General features: G+C 38.8%; 2 protein-coding genes across 3 annotated transcripts in view; one reads left to right on the top strand and one right to left on the bottom strand.

Annotated features, from left to right (window-relative positions):
- Positions 1-21,560, top strand: part of fancm (FA complementation group M) — a 30,747-nt gene that overhangs the window by 1,670 nt on the left and 7,517 nt on the right. The window contains exons 3-13 of one of the 2 annotated variants that reach the window (XM_029494545.1): positions 243-320; positions 465-623; positions 14,997-15,128; positions 15,347-15,479; positions 15,578-15,670; positions 15,861-15,965; positions 16,884-17,056; positions 17,365-17,571; positions 17,691-17,931; positions 18,022-18,170; positions 18,718-18,882. In XM_029494545.1, coding sequence (XP_029350405.1) covers positions 243-320; positions 465-623; positions 14,997-15,128; positions 15,347-15,479; positions 15,578-15,670; positions 15,861-15,965; positions 16,884-17,056; positions 17,365-17,571; positions 17,691-17,931; positions 18,022-18,170; positions 18,718-18,882 — 1,635 coding nt within the window. Of the gene's footprint in view, positions 1-242; positions 321-464; positions 624-14,996; positions 15,129-15,346; positions 15,480-15,577; positions 15,692-15,848; positions 15,966-16,883; positions 17,057-17,364; positions 17,572-17,690; positions 17,932-18,021; positions 18,171-18,717; positions 18,883-21,560 lie in introns of both variants that reach the window. The other variant, XM_029494546.1, reaches the window with a different exon arrangement.
- Positions 1,901-10,883, bottom strand: soul3 (heme-binding protein soul3). The gene is made up of 5 exons (XM_029494549.1): positions 10,244-10,883; positions 5,782-5,876; positions 4,500-4,641; positions 4,173-4,356; positions 1,901-4,022 (listed from the first exon to the last, which is right to left on the bottom strand). Exons 1-5 carry the CDS (start codon positions 10,491-10,493, stop codon positions 3,851-3,853), a joined length of 843 nt encoding a protein of 280 aa, XP_029350409.1. The 5' UTR covers positions 10,494-10,883; the 3' UTR covers positions 1,901-3,850.

Raw genomic sequence — 21,560 nt, 5'->3', positions numbered from 1 at the left:
ATGGGTTCAACTTGTCAAAATGTATTTCCCAACTTTGTACTTTAGCAATGAAGAGATTTTCAACTGATTTTTGTATTGTAATAGAAGACTTTGTCTGATCATCAACTGCTATTTTGCACCAGTTTTAGGTTTGCAGTATAACTTTTGTATTTGTATTTTTCAGTATTTAATAATTGAATCCAAAAAATATATCCAGATAAGATGCTTGAAATGTTCTCTGTTTACTCCTCCTTTTTGCACAGGTGATCAGACAGCTTGGCAGCCAGACTCAACAATTCCGCATCCTGGCCCTTAGTGCAACTCCAGGGGGAGATTCAAAGGTAAGACCAATATAAGGTGTCTGTGCCCGTAAATACCCTTTTTCTCTCTGGTCTAAATGGGCCATTTCTTAAATTTCTTAACAAATCGTAATATAACTGCTTTTAATCTGACTCCACCCTTCCTATCTTGCTCCATACCCGCAGTCAGTCCAGTCAGTGATCTCTAATTTGCTCATCTCCCACATTGAGCTGCGATCAGAAGAAAGCCCAGACATACGGGCGCATTCCCATCAGCGCAGTGTGGAGAAAATCGTGGTTCCTCTGGGAGAGGCCCTTTCAGCCCAACAGGCACGCTACTTGCAGGTAGGCTTGTGCAGCAATGCATCATATTTAGCGAAGCAACTTAACACCTTCATTTTTTCTCTCTACAAAGAAACATGTGACATAACAGTCAACATTATAGGGTGATGATAAAAAGGAAACTGTTTCATTCAATATCAAGCAACTACAATGGCTCTCTGCCTTACTACACAGTGTCATGCACTTGTTTGTTGATCCTTTGCTGCCATCTTGTGGTTACTATTTGCCTGCTTTTTTTGGGTGAACTGTAATCCTTTTCTCTGCATTACACAATTTTCCTTTTTGCTGTGTTGTTTCCTACTAAGTCAGTTAATATTAAATGGATTGATTTTTTTTGAGGCAGTATTCTGCCATGCTTGTTCTGGCTCTCAATTTTCTGGATGATTATCGGACCCTCTCTCTCCTTGTTTCATTGGCTTTGCATGCTTTACTCTAAATGTGCTGCTCCCTTCATCTGTCCTGGGTGGCTGGACAGCTGGAATGTAACACTAGCATTTGAAAGTTTGGACTTGTTTTCTATAAGCTTCTGATTCTTCTTTGATTTTCCTGAATTTCAAGTAATAGAGCTCATCCTTTTTATTTTTTAGTTACTTTTATTACATTTTTCACCTTTCACCTCCTGACTAGAAGCTGCTTACAACCTGCTTGTTAATGTCTTTTTCCATTGGCTGTCTTTAATTTGAAGAGGCAGCACACAAGATGGGGATAATACTCTAGTTGGTTTAAAATGCAGAAGATGAAGTGGAATTTAATGACTGTTCAAATCAAAAAATGAAGCAGTCACGCAGTTTTTTTTTGGGCGTAGTTATGTCTTTTCAACCATTGGTTGGAGGCTAGTATTTGTTCATATAAACACTAGAGTAGACTCCTTTCCTGCTTTCTTGTTGTTTCATAGACACCATACACAGTGTGCTGTAGTGTGCATTGAGCACTACTGTGGTGTGGGTGTGCTGATCCTGCTTCTCAGAGTTCATCAAGTTACTATGCTCCAGTAATAGAGCACTGGTTCCTTTTGGTGAAATAGGTTATGCTACACACATCTGAACAAAGGAGGGTGTGTCCTCTTCTGTTTGCTACATTTGATCCCATAGGGATATAAATTGTCATCAATGTTCCACATGTTGAAACTTTGGAGGATTTGATTCCATTTAGAGCCCGTTATCCTTCATTTCAAAATTTCAGTAACTTATTATTAAACATCATTTAGTCAATGCAGTCTCTGCAGTAATACACCAAGAACCATGTGGGAATAAATAAAAACCATCAACACTGTATTTCAAAAGACAGGAGACAAGCACATCTTTATTGAACAAAGAAAACCACAGTAGCTCTTGCTGTTGCACTTGAATTTTCACAGTACAGCACACATTTGCAAAACACCAAAAATAAGCAAAAAGAAAGGAAAATAAATTCAAAATTGTCACACTTGGTGTTCCCATATAACCAGGCTCTTAAAGGGAAAACAAGCCTACATGTGTCATAGCTCTGCAAGTGTATGCACTACAGTTATCATAGATAAATTCTTAAATCATTAAATGCAAAATAAATTCTTTGGATTTGAGTGTTTTGATTTCAACTAAACTGCCTGATTTTAAGACTGCCTTCCTGACCCACTGATCAACTTCCTTAATCCTAAGTTAAATATGAAACCATTTTTTCTCACTATCTAAGCTGCTGAACACCCCCCCCATCCTGGTAAAATGCTCAAACAGTGATGATTTGGCTAGTTTACTTCCATTTTATTTCTTTATTTCTTTATTTATTCCTGGCACCCAAGCAGTAAATTTAAAGTACATTTTCTTAGAGCAGAAAGTTTCTTACCGAGAACTCATTGTTGCTGGTTTAACACTTTGTTTTTGGTATGTTTTATTTTAGAATATTGTGAAGTTCAACATACATACTGACTTCATACATTTCTCTTTAGATTGGTGATAGAATATAAAAAACTGTTTGAACTAAAACAGAATTTAACATTGATTTTAAAAAAAGTGTAATCACAGCAGAGATGTTCTCTTAGCTCAATATCTCTACTCAGAAGCACTGGTATTTGAAATACAGTAGTGAATGCATACTCACTAACATTGACAAAGAGTAGCTAGAAGAAAGAGCTTGAGAAAGAGGTAACTATTTCTGTGTGTGACAACGGTATGAAACATGAGGAATGCATTGATTTAATTTTGTCCTTTCTTATGAGAAAAGGCTGTACATAATATGTAAGTACTTTCTGATTGTCATTCAGCAGTATAATCAGTGAGTTTTTCAGCACTAAATGTGTTGCATTGGTTACATTCATATTTCCTAAGTTATTGTCATCTACTATATTGAGCTTATTTATGGTTAAAGCCACTAGTTCTGGTCTGGATGTTGTTTATCAGGTGCTGCATGCTGACTCCAACCTATAATGCCTGCAACTTAACACACCTTTAGATTGGGTTAGTTAGCAGCCCAAAAACTATAATAACTGGCTTGTTGATTGTTGGGTATCAGGTGAATATTGCACTTATTTTTAAAATAAAATGTGGCGTGTGATTGGCTTCACACAGATAACCTTTAGTGAATTTTGTAGTCCAGGGATGGAAAAACAACAACAACAAAAGAAAAATCAGTGGATGACAATGAGTGAGTTAACATCCTCTTTATGAGCTGGAGAATCACAGAGAATTTGCTATTTTTATGTTGCGCGTTGAACTGCCCCCATGACAAGACTTGTGGCTGTGTTACAAACAAAAAGGGCGCACAATAAGGCTGCATGTCCAGTGGGAGCCTGTTTCCCCTGTGGGAAAGACAGACTTTGCATGTTTCTGCCAGAATCCTATGGCCACTGAGTTCACAGAGTGCTCAGAGTAAAAACTGTTTCAACTTTAACAACAGAGTGATGTGCTAAGGAAAGAGTTTAGCCATCTGTGTATAAGAGCAGAAGATGAATGCAGGGCTTCATCTTAGCACTTGGCGGGTATCCATCAGTATGAGAGTGGTTTAGTTAACCATATAAATGAAATACTTATCTGAATAAACAAGAATAAAAATTCACTGAGAGTAAACGCTAAGTTCTTTTGTTTATCAGGACCCAAGTGCTCTGGAGCATCTTGGGCTGGTGACCATGTCAAGTAGACGCATATCAGGTGGAGGATGTTGCACCCGAGGTTGTAGCTGAGTTGGGGCAGTGTTGGGGGAGTCTTTTTGAGGCTCAAGGGTCACAGAAGAGAGGATGCTGCTAATCCTCTTATCAATTAGCGCCGCTCCAGGAACCAGATTTCGTTCTGACGGTTGCTGTGAGCAGGGTTGGTGTAACCAGCCACGATAAATGAGTCGTTGACGCACACTTCAGGGCAATCTAGGAGCTCCGCCATGGCATTGATCTGGTTAATGATGGTCACTTCATTGGTGGGACCAGTGAAAGCCCTGGAAACGGAAAAAAAAGAAAAGCCAACCATAAATTTTTCACCTACTGATCACTGATTGATTTAACAGTTATTTCTGAGTACAGACAAAGGAAGTTAACTTTTAATAAAATAATAATTATTATTTTTATTCCATTTATTTTCCACTGACCTTGTGTATACAACAGAGGCGGGCCAGATCTCTATAATGATCTCATTGTCATTAGGTTGTGGGGGCTGGGCCTGATGCTCAGCAGGAAGGTAATATGCCACAGTGATTTCATGGGAGATGACAGACTGGTTCTCGTCTGTGCGTACCACCGTGATAATGGGGAGTGTCATGCCCAAGTAGTGGCCTAGATAAAGAAAATGAGGAGTGTCAATATTTCCAGTCTGGCTCGGGTGTGAAACTAGTGGTTTGCAGTTCATCAATACAGAACATGACTAACATTCAAAAAGCCTTCTATGATTGTATGAATGGTCTTGCTTGTACTCTCACCTAAAGAGTTCTGTTGGCAGATGTATCTCATTATCCTCATAAAACCATAACAGATGCTCTGTTCGTAAGTGTCCTCACGCATTGTTATGCAAGCCCAGTGACCTTTTTCATAGTGGCGCTTCTCATAGAGCAGCTCCCCACACTGAAAATGAACAGATGATGAAAGACACTTTACAAATACTGTCTTTAATTTATTTAGGCGTCCCTATTAAACAGATTGTTGTAAGATGTTAGTAAATCATTTGAAAATTGTGAAACTACTTTTCCCAGACAATGTTTTTTCTGCAATTAAAATAATACAAGAGATGCAGTGTTTTGGCCTTGGGAACATCCCCAAGTCACCTGGTGTGTCAGAGTTTTCCAACAGATTTAAAAAGCCCTGTCTGAGCAAAAATATATTTGGCAGGTGGTAGCTATGACTGGTCTGTCCTTACCTACTGCCAATAAATATCTTGGTGCCATTTCCAACTGTGAACATTTTACCTCAAACCTTTAAAAATGTCTGAAAATGTTACGATGCATTTGGTGCGTAAGCTGAAGTCTTGTGGTAGGATATTGATATGCGAGGACACTGTCTTGTGACCACAGCAGCTCGGGGCTAAGACCTATTGATTCAGGCCTGCTTGCTGTCAACATGCTGTCTACACTGAAACCTGCTCTAAGAATAGAGAGGTCACTCACTGCACTAAGATGGCCTTTGTTTAACTGGGTTGTCCAGCCAAGTTTTAATGAACTAATTAACTCAAGTTAAACCAATTAGATCTCTTTATTTATACAGTCCCTTAAGGAGTTTTAAAGGCTTATTGTATAGAGTGACATAGTCATCTTGTCGAAAATGAGTAGTTGACCTATACTCACACTGAAGAGCTGTAATAGTAGGCTGACAAAGATGCTAAGGCCTGAAATATTTTAACTTGTATCTGAACTGCAAGGTTTTAAGTGTTAATAGAGATGCTGTTAAGGTCTTGGTATTATAGAACCAATTGATTATTTTTTACAAAAATAAAATGTAAGTTGTTCTGCAGGCATCATAATATACACACACATATGTTTCAGACATGTACAGGAAACGTCTTTATGTAAAAGAACAACAGACAGCTAAATCAAACCTAACTGGAATTTGCAGATCTGGTCCCAGATGGAGAGGTAGTTTTAGATATTAAACTATTATTATTAACTGAGCTTTTCTGTTTTCATATAGAGCATTGTAAAAAGGAATAACATGGACTCAGTGTTTACACATAACTTATTATGGTTAGACTAGGAAAATTAGGGTGGCCACCTTCTCTTTGCGTGTGAGGAGAGTGAAAGGGATGTGTTCTCTTGGACTGCGTCCTTGGTTGTTGCTGGTGAGCAGTTGAATTGGTTCTGCCATATCTGTCAACAGAAAAACAGTACTTGGTCAGTTAAAGCCTAGTCCCAAAATTGAACATGCATAAAAACATTCATTAATTGTTTTTTTGTGTGTGTGTAGTGATGATTTGGTATGATTGTGTTTAACAAGGATAGCCTAGACCTTGGATCAGAGTGTTGGATCTTCAGCTGCATATGAGTCAAAGAGGAAAAAATGTGGTTTTAGTCATTCATAAAAAGCAGTTATGCCTGCCACCATGAAAACACTTAAAAGAAAACCTGTATTTAACTCCTTGTACATTGTAGCTACAGACAATACATAAACTTCCAGATAACTTTCCACTTGCATCATATCTACACTTGCATTCACTTCTCTCTAATCTGCATTAAAAATCCTAATTTTTATGTTGTATGTTGTAATGTTTACTTGAGCTGATGGAGAGAACACTGACTAGAGCTGCCCAGGGACAGGCATTAATGGAGATATACTACAGTAGTGGCCAGTGGTAACTTTGTTTTATTTTATCTATCAGCAATGTTGTCAACTCTCATTTTGACCTGTGACTTATAGAACAACTTTTCTCCAACCACAGGAATTTTTTAGCATATTATAGAGTCTTTTATTGGTACACACATAAAAGATGTATTGCAGTTTCAGTGTGCATGCTTAAAATATATGTTAACCCTACTGCATAATATTACAACTGAATCACAGACTTGTCACTGCCTGAAACAGCATTAGTGCCTGGTCTGTTTTATAATGTTGTCATATTAAATTCAAGCATTATGTTCCATTATTGAGCTGCCAAATACATGGCACCCAAGGTGAACCTAATTTAATCACATTCTCTAAATCAATAATCATGGGAAACAACCGAGTCAGAGGAATCTGTGGTATTTCGGTGATCAATCGTGGTTAAAAACTAAGCTGATAGTTGGGCTCCTCCAGAGCAGCCATAAAATTACTGATGCTGACTTGAAGAACAGTCAACATGCCCAGTCAAAACACAAACATGTTTTTGAACCTGTGTGTGCCAAATCTATTCATCCTTTAGTCATGAACACTTTAATTCTGGATGCTGTAACAATAATGTGTTTCTGGTCTCCATATTTGTTTAAGAAAAAACTTGCAATAAAGACTAAAAGTTTGGGGGGGGGGGGTCTATATGCTGCTTTTAATAGCAGCAATATTTTATCAAATTACCTTAGGAAAGAAAAGGAATGCCCTGTTGGTGTGTCTGTGAAACAAAAATGTATTAAAATACCTACTACAGGAGAAGTTTTAATCAAACAACAGCAAACTCAAAGGGTGAAGTCAACTCTCCCTCCTAAGTGATACAATCCATTTCCTTCTGTTTACATGTAAAATTGCACAATATCATTCAGGATAATGCAGGACAGAGAAACAGGCTTTTAGGTGTGGGTAGTAGGAAACTATATTTGACTTATTTATGGGCACCACTAGAAATAAAAAGATGTGCACCAGCTTTAAATACGCCTCTATGTAGACAGGGTCCATATATTTATTGAAATATTTTGAATTTATCTAGCCTTGGGCTAAATTGCCTTTTAGCTGATTGACTCTGCTTTTTGGATTGTTGACAGGACTCTTGCTTACAGTACAAAAATACATCATGATGATGGGAAAATACACATGCTAACACTATCTGTTGTTAAAGTCACTGACAAAATGAAAAACAAAGAGCGTTGTCAAGCATGCATTCATGTTTGTGTTTTTTGGCACAAAATTTGTCTGTAGGATTTTGGGTGAGCAAATGCACTTATTACTTTCAGTATTTAATAGCAGGGACTGGGACAGATAGATTTGTTGATTCAGTATTCATTTGGTGTTCACTAATGTGTTCACTGGGACAGTTCTCTTGTCCTGGATTTTTAAAGCAATAAATGTCATTTTGTTCACAAGCTAACAGGCCTTTGTGCACCCGCATCAGTTGATGATATCTGTAACTCTGACCTCTTTTTGTTTTGCAATGAGTAAATAATAGTATCTTTGTTTCCAGTAAATAGTCTCTCTGAAAAGGCATGTAAATCATACATTTGTAATGCATGAATCAAAAATACTTCCAAATTCAAGAATTGTGCTTACAGCCTTCTAATCTGCTGGAGGCCACACTGATATGTATTGCCATGGATACTATATGAATTATGTTGGCGAATCTATGGCTTTGTTTTGCGCTACTTCACTTAAGAAGAGCTATTAAGTGTGCAACTGCACTGCTCCACGCACTCAGCAGCCTGTAGCATTTCAACATGACCTCACTCCACTTCATCTGACTCCATCCCAATTAGAGTAAAGGAGTTTACTGTAGTCTGGCCTGTGTTTGGAGCGACTGCATTGTAGAGCAGGACTTATCAGCTACAACCTCAGTACCAGCGCAGGCAAGGTAACTAATCCCCCTGAGTCAGAAAGCCCCAGCAAGTGATTTTGTATTATGTCCTCAATTAATGCAGTGGTGTGCCAGTGTGTGTTACAGGGTTCTCATTGGGCACCCATAGGATTTCAAAACAGATTGTCTAAACAACCGACAACCCCCCTCCCCAACTAAATAGGAGTGAATCAAAAACATGTTTCTTTATTTAAAAATTATGCTTGTTTTATAAACAAAACAGTTTGAGTGAAGATTACATTAGCTGAACCACTAGCTAGGTAGAAGTGACAAGAGGTCACACATAAAAAGTAGTTCATGTTACGGTAACACAAGCCAAAAGGGATGGGTGAATATGGAATATACTGTGCTAAAAACATTTGCCATACAAAAGAGGCTTTGAGATTCACTTTTACTCGGTTGTGTCCTGTAACTGTTTTGAAAACACAATTTCATTGATAGGAACTGCAAATTAAAATGTTAAAGTTGCATTCATCTGAGTGAGTCCATTGTCCAGGTCCATGGTTTGTGTTTTGCAGCAACTTGAAAGGTTCCAGAGTCCAAAATAGACTAATGTTCCTTTCAGGAGCTGCACACAACCTCTAGACTTGTATGGTATCTGCGTCCTGAAGCTACAAGTTTTGTAGTATTCCTTCATCATTTATAACTAAGCCTTTCAATGGGAAATACAGAAAAGTACAGAACAAGACACTGTAGTTGTGGGACATAATAATAAATTGCAACACTGCGGTCTGAAGTACGGCTCAAATATCTGCAGAAGTCACATCCACTGTTTCAGCATAGTGGACATTTTCTCACTTCAGGGGTTGGTAACCATTTTAGCCCAGACCATATTCCAATTCAAAGCAAAAAATTCATTCCATGCACAAGTGAAGGCTGCAGTGATAGACTGAAGTGAACAAAACAAGGTGATCCCACCAGTATTTGAAAACCAGCCCGTCATCATCCATTCACCTTACAGAGTTTAGTTCATAATATAGAATATTACTTGCTCGGGAAAATAGCTGACTTAGTGGCATTCCTTTCTGTTTTTCTGACAATCAGACACAAGAACTTGATAACTTCTGTTGAGTTTATTGGCTGCTTGGCATGACAAGCTCCAGGCATGCTATTGCTGCTTCAGTATTAGAATTTACTTAAACAGCTATAACAATTGAGTATTACTGTGGAGCACTATGTTAGTCATAATGTATGTAATATTATGTAAGGGGAATTTTTTATTTCTTATTATATACCCTATAAAGCACGTGTTTACAGACAAAAGCCAAAGCCGGGCCTTGCATACACTATATTCCTGTGTTGAGGCTATTGCAAACAACACAGTTAAATTGCACTCTCTTACTTGTGCTCCTTTTATGTACTAAATGACAATGGACATTCCCAATTATTTTCATTTGAATTGACTCAGAGTTTATGTAATTGAGGACAATAAAGTGGGCTGAAGAAACACATTTACAACATCCTACTAATACAATCGAAGACCTGTTACTTGATCTGTAAGCTACTTAACACATAGTTTGTTATGATTTTGCCAAACTTTAGCAATTAAAATAATCCAGGTGTCAAATTATGTCTCATCTCTCTGGGACCAATGTGAATCCCTCCAGGGACACCAGTGGTCCCATGACCGCAGCTGAGGAAAAGACTTTATTGTCCTCAGTCATTTCAGCCCTTTTGAATGATTTTGCTTGCAATGAACGTTTGTGACAGCTCCAAGGTTGGCTGTTGCATTTATTGGCCGATAGTTTAATAGTTGAAACACAAGTGAAAGGCTGTCCTGGCTGGAACTGGTTTAACTAGGAGCCCCACTGGAAACTAGGTCAGCGTACAGCCCTCCACTGATGGTAGTCTTTGAGGAATTTGTTGTTACTTTCTTGTACACATCACATGCATGATAATAATCTAAAGCTGAGACAAAACATTAAACTCACTTCTTACTGTTTTCTCTCGTCGTATTCCCTTATTTATTTATATTTTTTTTACCTTGAGAAACTTCCACTTGGTGTCCCCTCGCCACGTCTTGCCAGTAATGCAGGAGTCTGTCCGACTCTTCGTCCTCCTCCATGATCTCTCCCGCCTCCTCCAGGCTTCCGTTGCCGGAGTCTGACAGTTGGTCCTCCGAGAAAGACTCGAGGTCCTCCAGTGTGATCATCCCGGATCTGTCGGGCCCGCTACCGTCTCCACCACCACCGCCGCCGCCGCCGCCGCTCATCTGGCAGCCCCCCCGGTCCATTTCTGCTGGTTAGACTAATACACAGAGAGCAAAAAACACCCCGAAGTGTCGGTCCCAAATAAAAAGACGACAATAACTCATGAATCGTCGCTGAATTTGGACGTCGGTTCCGCGACTATCTTGTTCTCCTTCGGACCTCGTCTCTACTCTCCGGTCATGAATCCAGGCGCTGCTGATCTTTCCCCGACGCATTCGTCCATGTTTCCACCGGCTGGGTTATATCTGACCGAAAGGCGCCATGCTTTTCTGCCGGGTGCACTTTTTTTTTTTTTTTTAATTCGCTTAAAAACAAGAAAGGAGTGGCCGCCTTCGCCTGAGCGCAGCACCGCGCCGCCTCCTTCGCCGCGGCCGGAGGTGAATGTGGTGTTTATAGGGGATCAGGGCGGACCACGTGACCCCATGCCTTCCCCTCACTGCCCGGGGACGTACTTAAGCTGGACCCCCTCAGTGCGGATCGGTCTCCCTACCAGGAGCGGTTCGGCGGTGACAGTGTGAATAAGAAGTCCTGACCTGCATCTCTGCTTTCCACAGCCATACCTGTTGTGTCTGTCAGCTCAGATGTGTATTCATTGTGTCTTCGGTAGAGCTCGAACTAGTGACTTTTCTTTAGGATCAGGCTTCTTTACTTGACCAATCATTTAGACGATAAAATATGCACAAAGGTAATTTAAAAAATGACAAAAATCACGTGAGAGAAGCTTGATTTACATTTATTTCATGACAGATGTTTACAAAATGTTTTATTTATCGGCCAAGTGAACGATTACTTTTCTGTTGCTTATTGTCTATTAATTTGCTATTTATTGCGGTTTTTTCCTTCATTCTTAGGAAGGTCTTTGAAATGCATCTCCACCATGTGAAGCACTTTTAACTGACCTTCAGTTTAAAAGATCCTTCAAAAATAAAAGCTGCCTTACCTTGTCTTGTGTTGTATGGCAGCATATGCCTTGTTAATGACTTTCCATTCATTCATCTATGACTGATGAAACCAGCCTGTGGATAACATTGTATAAAAATGTATACACAGTATGATTATATACAAAAAATACTGTTCAATCTTAGATTTGTAAATTTAAAAATATTCTTATGTCATTTTTCTGTCACAGATTAATAAAATTACTCCTTTTGGATGAATGTTTTCTGTTACATTGGAAACTTTGGCTTATTTACATGTAACACCATGTTTGTAATCGTGACACCTTGCTGCATCTCAGTACTTGCTCCTCAAACCTTTAAGAAATTGATGAAGGCCTTGACAACAGAACACCTACTTGTTGGATGTGGTGGGGAATGAGTCAGAGGTGTGCATACTGTAACACGTCAGTTTGATGTCCGTGGCTGCCTTTTTAAATGTTAAAGGAGAGACAACAGAGTCTGTGCAAAATGCTGCAAATATAAATTAGGCTTGAACGAAGAGAAAAAGGTAGGCAGTACAGCATTTTAAATGATTATCCCATGTTATTTGCTTTGATGCATCATTAACGTTGAAAGTAGATGTCCTTTTAATTTGGATGATGATGAATAAAATATGTCTGGGTTGAGGATAATAAATAAATTTGAACTTGTGTTCTAGGGGACAAACTACGCAGGATTTCCTCTAATCTGTTTCACTGCAACAGCCAGCCACCATGTTGCACTCTTCAACACGCACGTAGGGAGGCTGTTATGTAATCCCCCCCATAGTCTGTGGAGGAGTCTCCATGTAAATGTACATATGGAGACATGCAAACACCAGCATAAATATTCTACACATACATCCCTAAATAGTCTGGACCTAATTTGCCTCCTTGATTATTGTATCTATACAGCCACATCATCATTGGGGTCATGTTTGTTCATTGTGAATCCACAGAACTGGAAACTGCTTACATTTTGATTCACAACAGCACCTTTGCAGCAATAATTTAGTTTTACATAATTTAATACAATCAGATTTTCTACACTTTACGCTAGCAAAGTAGCCTCCCTATTATTGTCACACCTCAATGTCAGTGATGACAAGGAAGGCTTAACCATCAACAGGCAGGCAGGCACACAGACAAACAGACATGCACACAGACACACACCAATATGTCCTTTGCATTGTTGACATACAGTTCACCTTAATGTAGTTTCTGTTATTAATAGCTATCTACGGACTGTACTCTACGTCACTTAGCTCTATGCCCCTCAGCCAATCAGCTGTTGGCCTCTGTTGAGCATGCTCAGTCAGACTCCCATCACTGATGTTGTCATTTAACCCATCTCTCCTCTCCTCTATTCTCAGTCTCCCTCAATTTATGCTATTTGTGCTACCTGCTATTTTTGTAATCAGTTACCATGTTAATAGTACCGTGTCCAGGGAAAAAGTCTCTACCTTCACAAATGGTTTCCACAGTACAAACTAGTCCTGGCGATAATATATTGCTGGACGTAATGAATAAACAGACATCTATTATGTCAAACGGCAGGAAACATGAAACTACGCAAAATTATATTTGAACTAAAACAATTGATATTTTTGTTTTGCAAGCTTTGCTATTTCCCTCCACATTCCAACCAGACAAAAACAGCGACCTCACTAATCTGGTTTTGTGTAATCTCATAATCTGGCCCTGACTGCTGCATACATGTTCTCACACTGTGCTCCACCTGTCAATTAACTAGAGGAGGGGGGGTTGTGCCTTGTATCATTTACATACCACTGTAGACTATTTTTTTTTTTTTTTAAGAATAGTACATTACAAACATTCTGTAAAAAATAACAAGCACTAGAGACCAAGGCTCTAAAAAATTATTATGGATGAAGTTACTGGATAATACAGGACATGTTAGGTTCTGTGACTTGTAAATATTGTTTGTGTAAGTAGTGACTTGTTTAAATAAATGTGAGCTGGGACAGATCAATTGAAAGAAATGAATGTATATGTGCTAATGTGTGAAGCTGGCATGGGCAAAATGCTAAATATGTTAGCTTTAATTCTATTGTGAGCTACGGTGTTTTTTGTCAATGTAAATAGAAAAATTAGTCAAATGGAATTTAAAAGTTCTGCTCTTCAGTCTTAAAACTTCTTCTCTGAATTTGATGTCAGTCACGTCAAATAGACACCATTTTGAACTGTACGATTTTGGGTATTGTAAGATTTGAGAATATTATATTGTTGCCCCCAGAGCAATATATTAGTGAGGATAAAACAAAACCAATTCCAGTATTTGAAAAATGGGATGAGCATTAACTTTATGACATTAAGCAGTTTTTCTAAGCGATCATGCAATCATGTAGTAGCACCTCAGATTTTACCATGCTGTCTTTGACAGTATGTTACAGAAAACTAAATTACAAAATGAAATGAGAATGGAGATAAAAGGGTTGATGGGGGGGGGGGGGGGGATGCAACAAATAAAGCAACATGCAGATCACATGAAAATACATGCTTCAGTATTACTCAATTTAGCACCTTGCTTTACAGTATTGATATCAAGTTACCAATTTCTATTTCTTTCACATCTTCACACTTAAAGTAAAGATGCAATTTGAAATGATCGAACAATCTTCCTTTTTTGTAATTTTTTTAAAAGAGATATCTCTTAAAGGTTCACCCTATTGCACATTAAATCAGAGATGATTTAACCTTAATATATCAGTTTCTCCATCTCCATCTGTTAAGTGACTTGTCTTCAGGTTTAAACCATATTGGATGTAATGGAGGAAAGACCTAACCAGATGGACTGGCTTGCTCACATTTCCACAAAAAAGCATTCAGAGCAAGGTGATATAGCTGTTGTTGTTTTTGAAAAGGTCAGGAATTTAATCCTTTGCAATTGTCTCCATAAGCTGCATGAAGTTCACTTGCATGGTTGAGGCTGAGGTTTAGCAGAAAAATTCAAACTCACTTGAAGAAGGCAGCAAAGGAGTCATCACGGTTTTGTCATTATTGTTCTTCTTGTGGTGATATATATATTCCTCTTAAAAATCTTTAATTTGACATTTTAACCTGTAGTAAAAAGGTTCTTATTCCCTATCTTCTCATTCTCCATCAATATTTATGATTTGTGCCCATTTTATAACACTATCAGCAATTACAAAACAAAAGGACTGTGCCCACATCTTTGTTCAGTACAGACCCTTATCCTGTCTGATTTCCAGAGCAGTTGTTCCAAACAGCTGAGATTGAAATTGTACTGACGCAGCCTCCTATTATCTGTGGTCGTGATGAATAGGTATATAGGTAAAATTGTTTGTTTGACAAACTGCTTCTATCTCGCCTTCTGTTATTAGGAAATCAGGGCAGGAAGAAAAAGAAAAAAATCAAGCACATAGCGTGATTATCTGTCTTTTGTTGAAGTAAGACTGCTTTTCAATCTGTGAGGGCACATGTGTGTCCACGTGTGTGGATGCACTTTCCTGCCTTATACAGCAGGGCACAAGCTTTCAGCCTGATGTATTACTACCTGAAACAGGAAATGGCCTATTATTGATGACCTGCAGTGTACCCTTTATATGTGTCTGACTCTTCCTGACAGGTGCTGGAGAAATTCATGCTTCGCCTGATCACGAACCGGGTGATGTCACACAAGGATCTGAGGACTCTCACCAAATACCAGCTGATCCTCGCAAGGGACCAGTTTCGCAAAAACCCACCATCATCCATCAAGGCACTTTTTACTAGAGAAATTTATAAAATATGATACATAAAAATCTCAGTTTGAAAATGTATGGAGTCTTGAAAGTGAGAAAAAGGTTATATCAATAATTAATAGTGTTATTTAAATAAGTGGCAATTTGCAGCACATGTACGTGTGTGTATGTTTTTTTTTCTGAAATTCTTGCCACAATGATCTAACAGACTCAAATGACCCCTTTCTTTCTACAGGGTGGGCAACAGGGAATGCTGGAGGGTGACTTTGCCCTTTGCATCAGTTTGTACCATGGCTATGAGCTGTTGATGCAGATGGGGCTCCGATCGCTCTTTTTTTACATCCAGGGAATCATGGATGGCTCAAGAGGTCAGGCACTTTATCCCCAGACAGATTTCTGCCATATCTTTTATACGAAACTGTATGAACACCCACCAGAACCCTTTTGTATTCTTTGTAAAACTCAGAAATGTCCAGAGCAAGGAATGAGCTGCAGAGGACTCCCACCTTCATGGACCTCTACCGTGAAATGGAAGCAATGTTTATGAAGCCATCTGCTGGTACTCGAGGACTCTCTGACACCATATCATAACACTTCTGATTATTTATGATCAATTTCTTTATTATTGGATGAGGCATTTTGATGGCAAATTTAGTTTGTACAGCCATCTGGATGCCATGCTGTACAATGGGCAGGATTACACTTCCTGTATCTAACTAATTAATGTCCTCTGTAATTAATACTTGCAGGTCCAGATGAGCCGTTTGTTTACAGTCACCCTAAACTACAGAAATTGGAGCATGTGGTGCAGCAGCACTTCACTGTGTGGGCTAAGACCTCAGCAGGCAATAATGGTGATTTACCTCTTATAGCGTTGCTATGCTGTGACTCAAATGTTGACTGATTGTTTTTAAGTAAAACGAGAGTCTATAATTACCTACTTTTTCTAACAACAGCAAAGAAAAACATACGTGGACTCACATTAAAGTGGATTTAAAAGCGGGTGGCTCAAATGGAGCAATCTGATTGATTCATTGGTGTATATATGTTGAGGACCATCTACAGCTATGACTTAATTAGTAATTTATAAAGAAAACAAAGCTAGCCAGCGGGTGTTTAACAACACTGGAAATCTTAGCTTAAAAAGCAGCACAGTGGAAACGTCATGCAGAGCTAAAGCGCAGACAGACAAACGGAAAAACCCAAGGTGCTTAGATGGAGCTTGTTTGTCTGTTGCCTAGCAACCACCATGCAGTATGCGCAAGCAGCCAGGAGGACCTACTTTTTTGTGTTTATTAAATGTAATTGATGAAAAGGAAATCGAAGGCATATTTCAATAGCTTTAACAGTTTTTTTTTTTTTTTTTTTGGCCACACTTCATAACCGTTTTCTAAAAGCAATAACTCCCTCACATCACAATCACATAAGGGGGTCGGGCCGAACAATGCCCCTTATTAGGCATATTAGACATTTTTTTTATTATTATCAAATCTCATATCTTCACTTATTTGGTATACTTTTGTGGATTGTCCTGAGTAAGCAAAAGAAAGGAACAGATGCTCAATACTAATGTCATATAGTCTATAGGTAATAATAGCTCGATCCTAAACTTGGAAGCAAATGCCAAGAGAGAACTTAATTATGGTGTGTTCACTCATATTCAATCTGGAGAGGATCACTTAAGAAAGCCTTTCACCCTCTGGTTACTGGAGATACTGTAGCAATTTGTGATCAGTGTTTTTTCTCTCTGTTTCATTATTGTGCATTTTCAGGTCCTTTGGAAGTAACCACACGAGTGATGATCTTTTCCTCGTTCCGTGAAAGTGTCCAGGAGATTGCAGAGATGTTGAACCGCCATGCCCCTCTGATCAGAGTCATGACATTCATGGGCCAAGCCTCAGCTGGGAAGGGGGTCAAAGGTTTTACCCAAAAGGAGCAGCTTGAGGCAGGGATAATTTACTTTCTTTTCAAAGGACATATATTCAGTTATATGTAGTCAGATGAAAACCCATTGTGGTGACGTGTCTGTGTCTCATCATGTGGTACAAAAGCATATGTGCATGATGAAGTTAAAATGTGTCTGCTGGTATGTTGATTTCACTGCTGGGTTCCTAGCATGGTAGTTTCTCTCTGCATGCAGAGTCATCATGGCTTCTGTACACACTTCATAAAAGGTTTAGGATGACAACATGTGATAGAAAAAGTAGAATACTAACAACTGTATTTTTTTGTATGTTCTCACCTGTGTTTTAGGTGGTGCACAGGTTCCGCCAGGGTGGTTTCAACACACTGGTGTCGACCTGTGTGGGTGAGGAGGGGCTGGATATTGGAGAAGTGGACCTCATTGTGTGCTTTGATGCACAGAAGAGTCCTATACGCCTTGTACAACGAATGGGTCGAACTGGGCGTAAGCGGCAGGGACGCATCGTTATCATCCTTGCTGAGGGACGTGAGGAGAAGGTGAGTATTTATTTCCTAATGATTTGCATTAATAAAAGCAAGATAAAATGGCATGTAATTTCCTTATTCACAAACAGCTTCAGAAAACCACCTAAATTATACTTATATATTTCCCTTAGATATATAACCAGAGCCAGAGCAACAAGCGCAGTGTGTACAAGTCCATCCTCAGCAACAAAAGCATGTTCCACATGTACCCCAACAGTCCCCGCATGCTGCCCGAAGGAGTGAAACCCGCCTTGCATAAGATGCACATTACATGTGGCCAGTTTGACCACCAGGAGAACAGCAGGCTGTCAGCCAGAGGTCGGCGGTCCCACTCTGAGGGACAGAGGTTATTCATCCACCCTCAAAACTTGAGTAAGGGCTTAGACAGAAGAATCTTTTGGATATTTCAGGTGAAAAGAAGTGGACGTGGGTTTCTGAGTTTTCGTGTGTCTATGGTGTTAGTTTGGCAGGGCAGTTCAAAGTCAGATGGGTTTCTGAGCAGTACAGAATATGCCCTGTGGGAATCCACCATGAAGCTAAAAGAAGATGAAGCTCATCCAACCCTGAAGCAGTCACACTTCTTGTCCATACCGGCTGATCCGCCACCTCAGGTATTTTTTCTGTCTCTATTTTTGCCCAAGGTTTTTTCGTTGTCCTTCAATGGAGGCCAATGGAGGACAATTAAATTAATAAAAGGCTTTTGTGAGCTAATTTTAATATTAATCTATCCAGTGAAAATCTTCATGTTAACAATGTTTTTACATAAAAATGAAACATAAGACTTTGTCTTAAGTTTGTTTTTGGCTTTGGTTTTTGCTTTTTCTATACAAAGACACTATTTGCTGCAAAGACTAGCATTATAGGCTAGTACTTTTCTTAGTCAAGCAATATTATTTGTGGCAAAGCTCTCCTTAGGCAGTAATATTTTAGCATGAAATATAAACAAAAAGTTTTCCAAAAGTTTCAGTTTTTTCATTTTTCAATTTTCCATGTGCGCCAAGGTTGGAAAATTAAATGTGGTAAAGTCAGAAGAAATGGAATCTGTGATCTGCTGTATTTCTGCATGTGCCATTCACTGCAGTTCATCAGTGGCTTGAGTATATTGCAACTATTTTCCTAAAATCTTATGTTTTTATTATGCTATTTGATGTCCCACAGGAAGGAGGTTCCAAAAATGGGCCCCCATCCAGAGAGCTGTCTTTGTGGGAATGGAGACATTGGCAGCACAAAGTGTTTCCTACACATGTTGTTGATCACTCCCTCCGCTGCAACCATTTCATCAAGGTGATGGAGCTAATAGACAGCATGAGAGAGGAAAATGAGGTGAGAAAAATGAGAGAGCAGCTAGATCTTTTCTGATCATATTCTTTTTCTCTTGTCCTGAATACATATATATATATGACTAAGGTGGATTGCGTAGCCATTAATTAAATCAGTTAATCTACATTTCCTACATTTTAAAATGGCTTCAAATGCCCAGCATAAATCCTTGTTAGTTTCATAAAAGAAAGAAAGTAGGCTATGTTTATTCAAGTGAAAACCAAGCTCAATGAACTCACCATGCAATTGTGTTTGTCACTGAGTTGAGTCTTGGTTTTGATCTGCTTTGATCTGTTTTGATTAGATTTAACACAAAAAAGAGTAGGAGAAACACTGCTCACAAAATTGTCTCCAAATTTGCGGTCGACATTCTTTATTATATTCATAGAGGTTAACAAGATCTTCTATGTCAGTTAATGGAGGGAAAAAAGTGAGATTGTATGTCCTTCTGCTGGCTAACCATCTGCTGTTGCTGTGTGCTTAATAGCGGCAGTTTGTGGTCTAGCCGTTAGTTGATAGTAATCTTGTTTTGCTGGGAGCATGAATGGATCAATTATATCAGCGAGGTCATCAGATCTACTAGAGCTAGTCACATAACACTTTTTGTGATTGCATTTTTTCAATAAACAGAAACTACAGTAAGGGTCAGTGCTGTTGCCCCATAATAAGAGGGTCGTGGGTTTGGTTTGGTTAGATGTATCCCGCTCCAACACACCTGATTCAAATGATCAGCTTGTCATCAAGCTCTGCTGAAGTCTGATCAGGAGTCACTCATTTGAATCAGGTGTGTTGGAGCAGGAAACATCCAGGACCAGATTTGGAGACCTCTGGTCTAGTCTCTAATCTCTGGAGGGGTCCGGCCCTCATCTGTCTCTCTCATCTGTACGAAACATATTTTATGTGGACACAATAAACACGGTCTCAAACTCCGGGGGCCGTGTTGTAAGTGATGTCCACAGAAGACATCCAAACAATATTATGAGGTGAACACAGTATTACATAAGCTAACACCACCTGTCCTGCTCTCCACTGACAGCTCCATCTCTCTCCTCTGACCATTTACTCTCCCCCTGCTCTCTGGGGCGCATAACAGACTCCTAGTTATCGGGCTGCGGTCCGTCATGTGTGTAATTGTACACATTTAACGTTTCTTTTGTGTCAAAACTGAGATTGGGATCCATTGTTTTCCTATTGCCCAAGTTCACTGCTCTCCTTCTGCCTACGTCACTTCTGCTTTAGCGTTTTCGGATGTGGAAGTAAAATTTTCTCACAAAAACAACTCTAGAGGCCTAATTAATGTATTTACCAATTTATATCAATTTAAGAAAGCGCAGTTCCTATATTATTTTTCTAAACATTGATTCAAAGTGGTCTTTAACCTGCAATATGCTCTTTAAAGAAGCTTCCAGGCTCCCCTCAACCATCGTCTGTTGTTTCACAAGATTTTGCCATCGATAAGACTCCTGAATTTGTCCAAATCCTTGAAATTGGGTCAGAGATTATGGTAAAACTGACTATTGGCTGAAATAACAAGCAGGTTTTTATTATTCTGTTCCCCACCATGGGTCTTGACCATATGAGGAAAGGAGAGAATTAGTCCACCTGTGAAAGCAAAATAGGTTTCCATGGCTAGATGAATTCAGGTCATGAAACAACCAGTGAACAAAGCATAACTTACTTTCTGGCAACATTTAGTTGTACATAGAAAAACTCTCTTCAAAAGTTGAAAAAACAGCAACAGAAAAACTATATATTTTGAACCTGAACTTAATGGCAGCAGCTGCTATGGATATTATTGTCATATTGCAGTTGTTAGGCTAAACATAGTTTTTTAAATCTTACTTCAAGATGGGTTTGAGTCAAAGAAATTCCTCTATTTAAACCACCATACTGTTTATTACAGCTTTGTTTATTATCAGTTTAAATTTAATTCTTCATATTTACTGAATTGGATGCATATTTTTTAACATATTTAAGATTTTACACTTTTTTCCTCCACATTTTGTGGTTCTTTCCAGGAAAATGTTTGAGATATTTAAAATTTATATTGAAGCATTTTGTCATTTATAGACCAATAAAACAAAGATTCACCAAAATCTTATGAAATTCATTGAACATCTGGAACTGGATCTAACAAATCACTTTTTAAGTCCTAACTTAAATTTTTTTATTAATCTTGCCCACACATGCCCTCCTCTCTTAAATGGCCTTTTACTCCAGAAATCATTATCCCCTTTTGGGCCCATTTGCTGTCTGGCTCTATTCAAAACCATGCTGTGTTTTTCATTATGCCGAAGCTTTCTCCTTATGATGACAAGACACATGGCAGGCAGGCCCCCTCTCCTGTGATTATGTAACCATTCTCTGAACGGTTACATAAAGCCAGGAAGCAAAAAGTAGGTCATGCTGTAATGACCTAGATGTATAGGGTACTGTGCTGAAGAAGAACAAGCATTTAATCCAAAAAAAAAAAAAAAAAATCTAGCTAAGGAGAATGAAAAGGAGTTTGCATTTTCAGATGAGCTGAAATTTACAAGCTAATTCATATTTGTATTTACTTCTACTTGTTGCTCTTTCTGCTGTAAAGCAGCTCCATGACAACTGTTGATCACTAAACTTTACAGTTAAAGTTTTCACTACTTGGAGTAGCTCATTTTCTTTTGAATTTCAGCAGCTGGTGG

This window comes from Echeneis naucrates, chromosome 22 (genome assembly GCF_900963305.1).
Source record: "Echeneis naucrates chromosome 22, fEcheNa1.1, whole genome shotgun sequence".
Taxonomy (NCBI): Eukaryota; Metazoa; Chordata; class Actinopteri; order Carangiformes; family Echeneidae; genus Echeneis; species Echeneis naucrates.
Note: the sequence above shows the minus strand (reverse complement) of the source record. Positions and strands in the feature narration are given on the sequence as shown.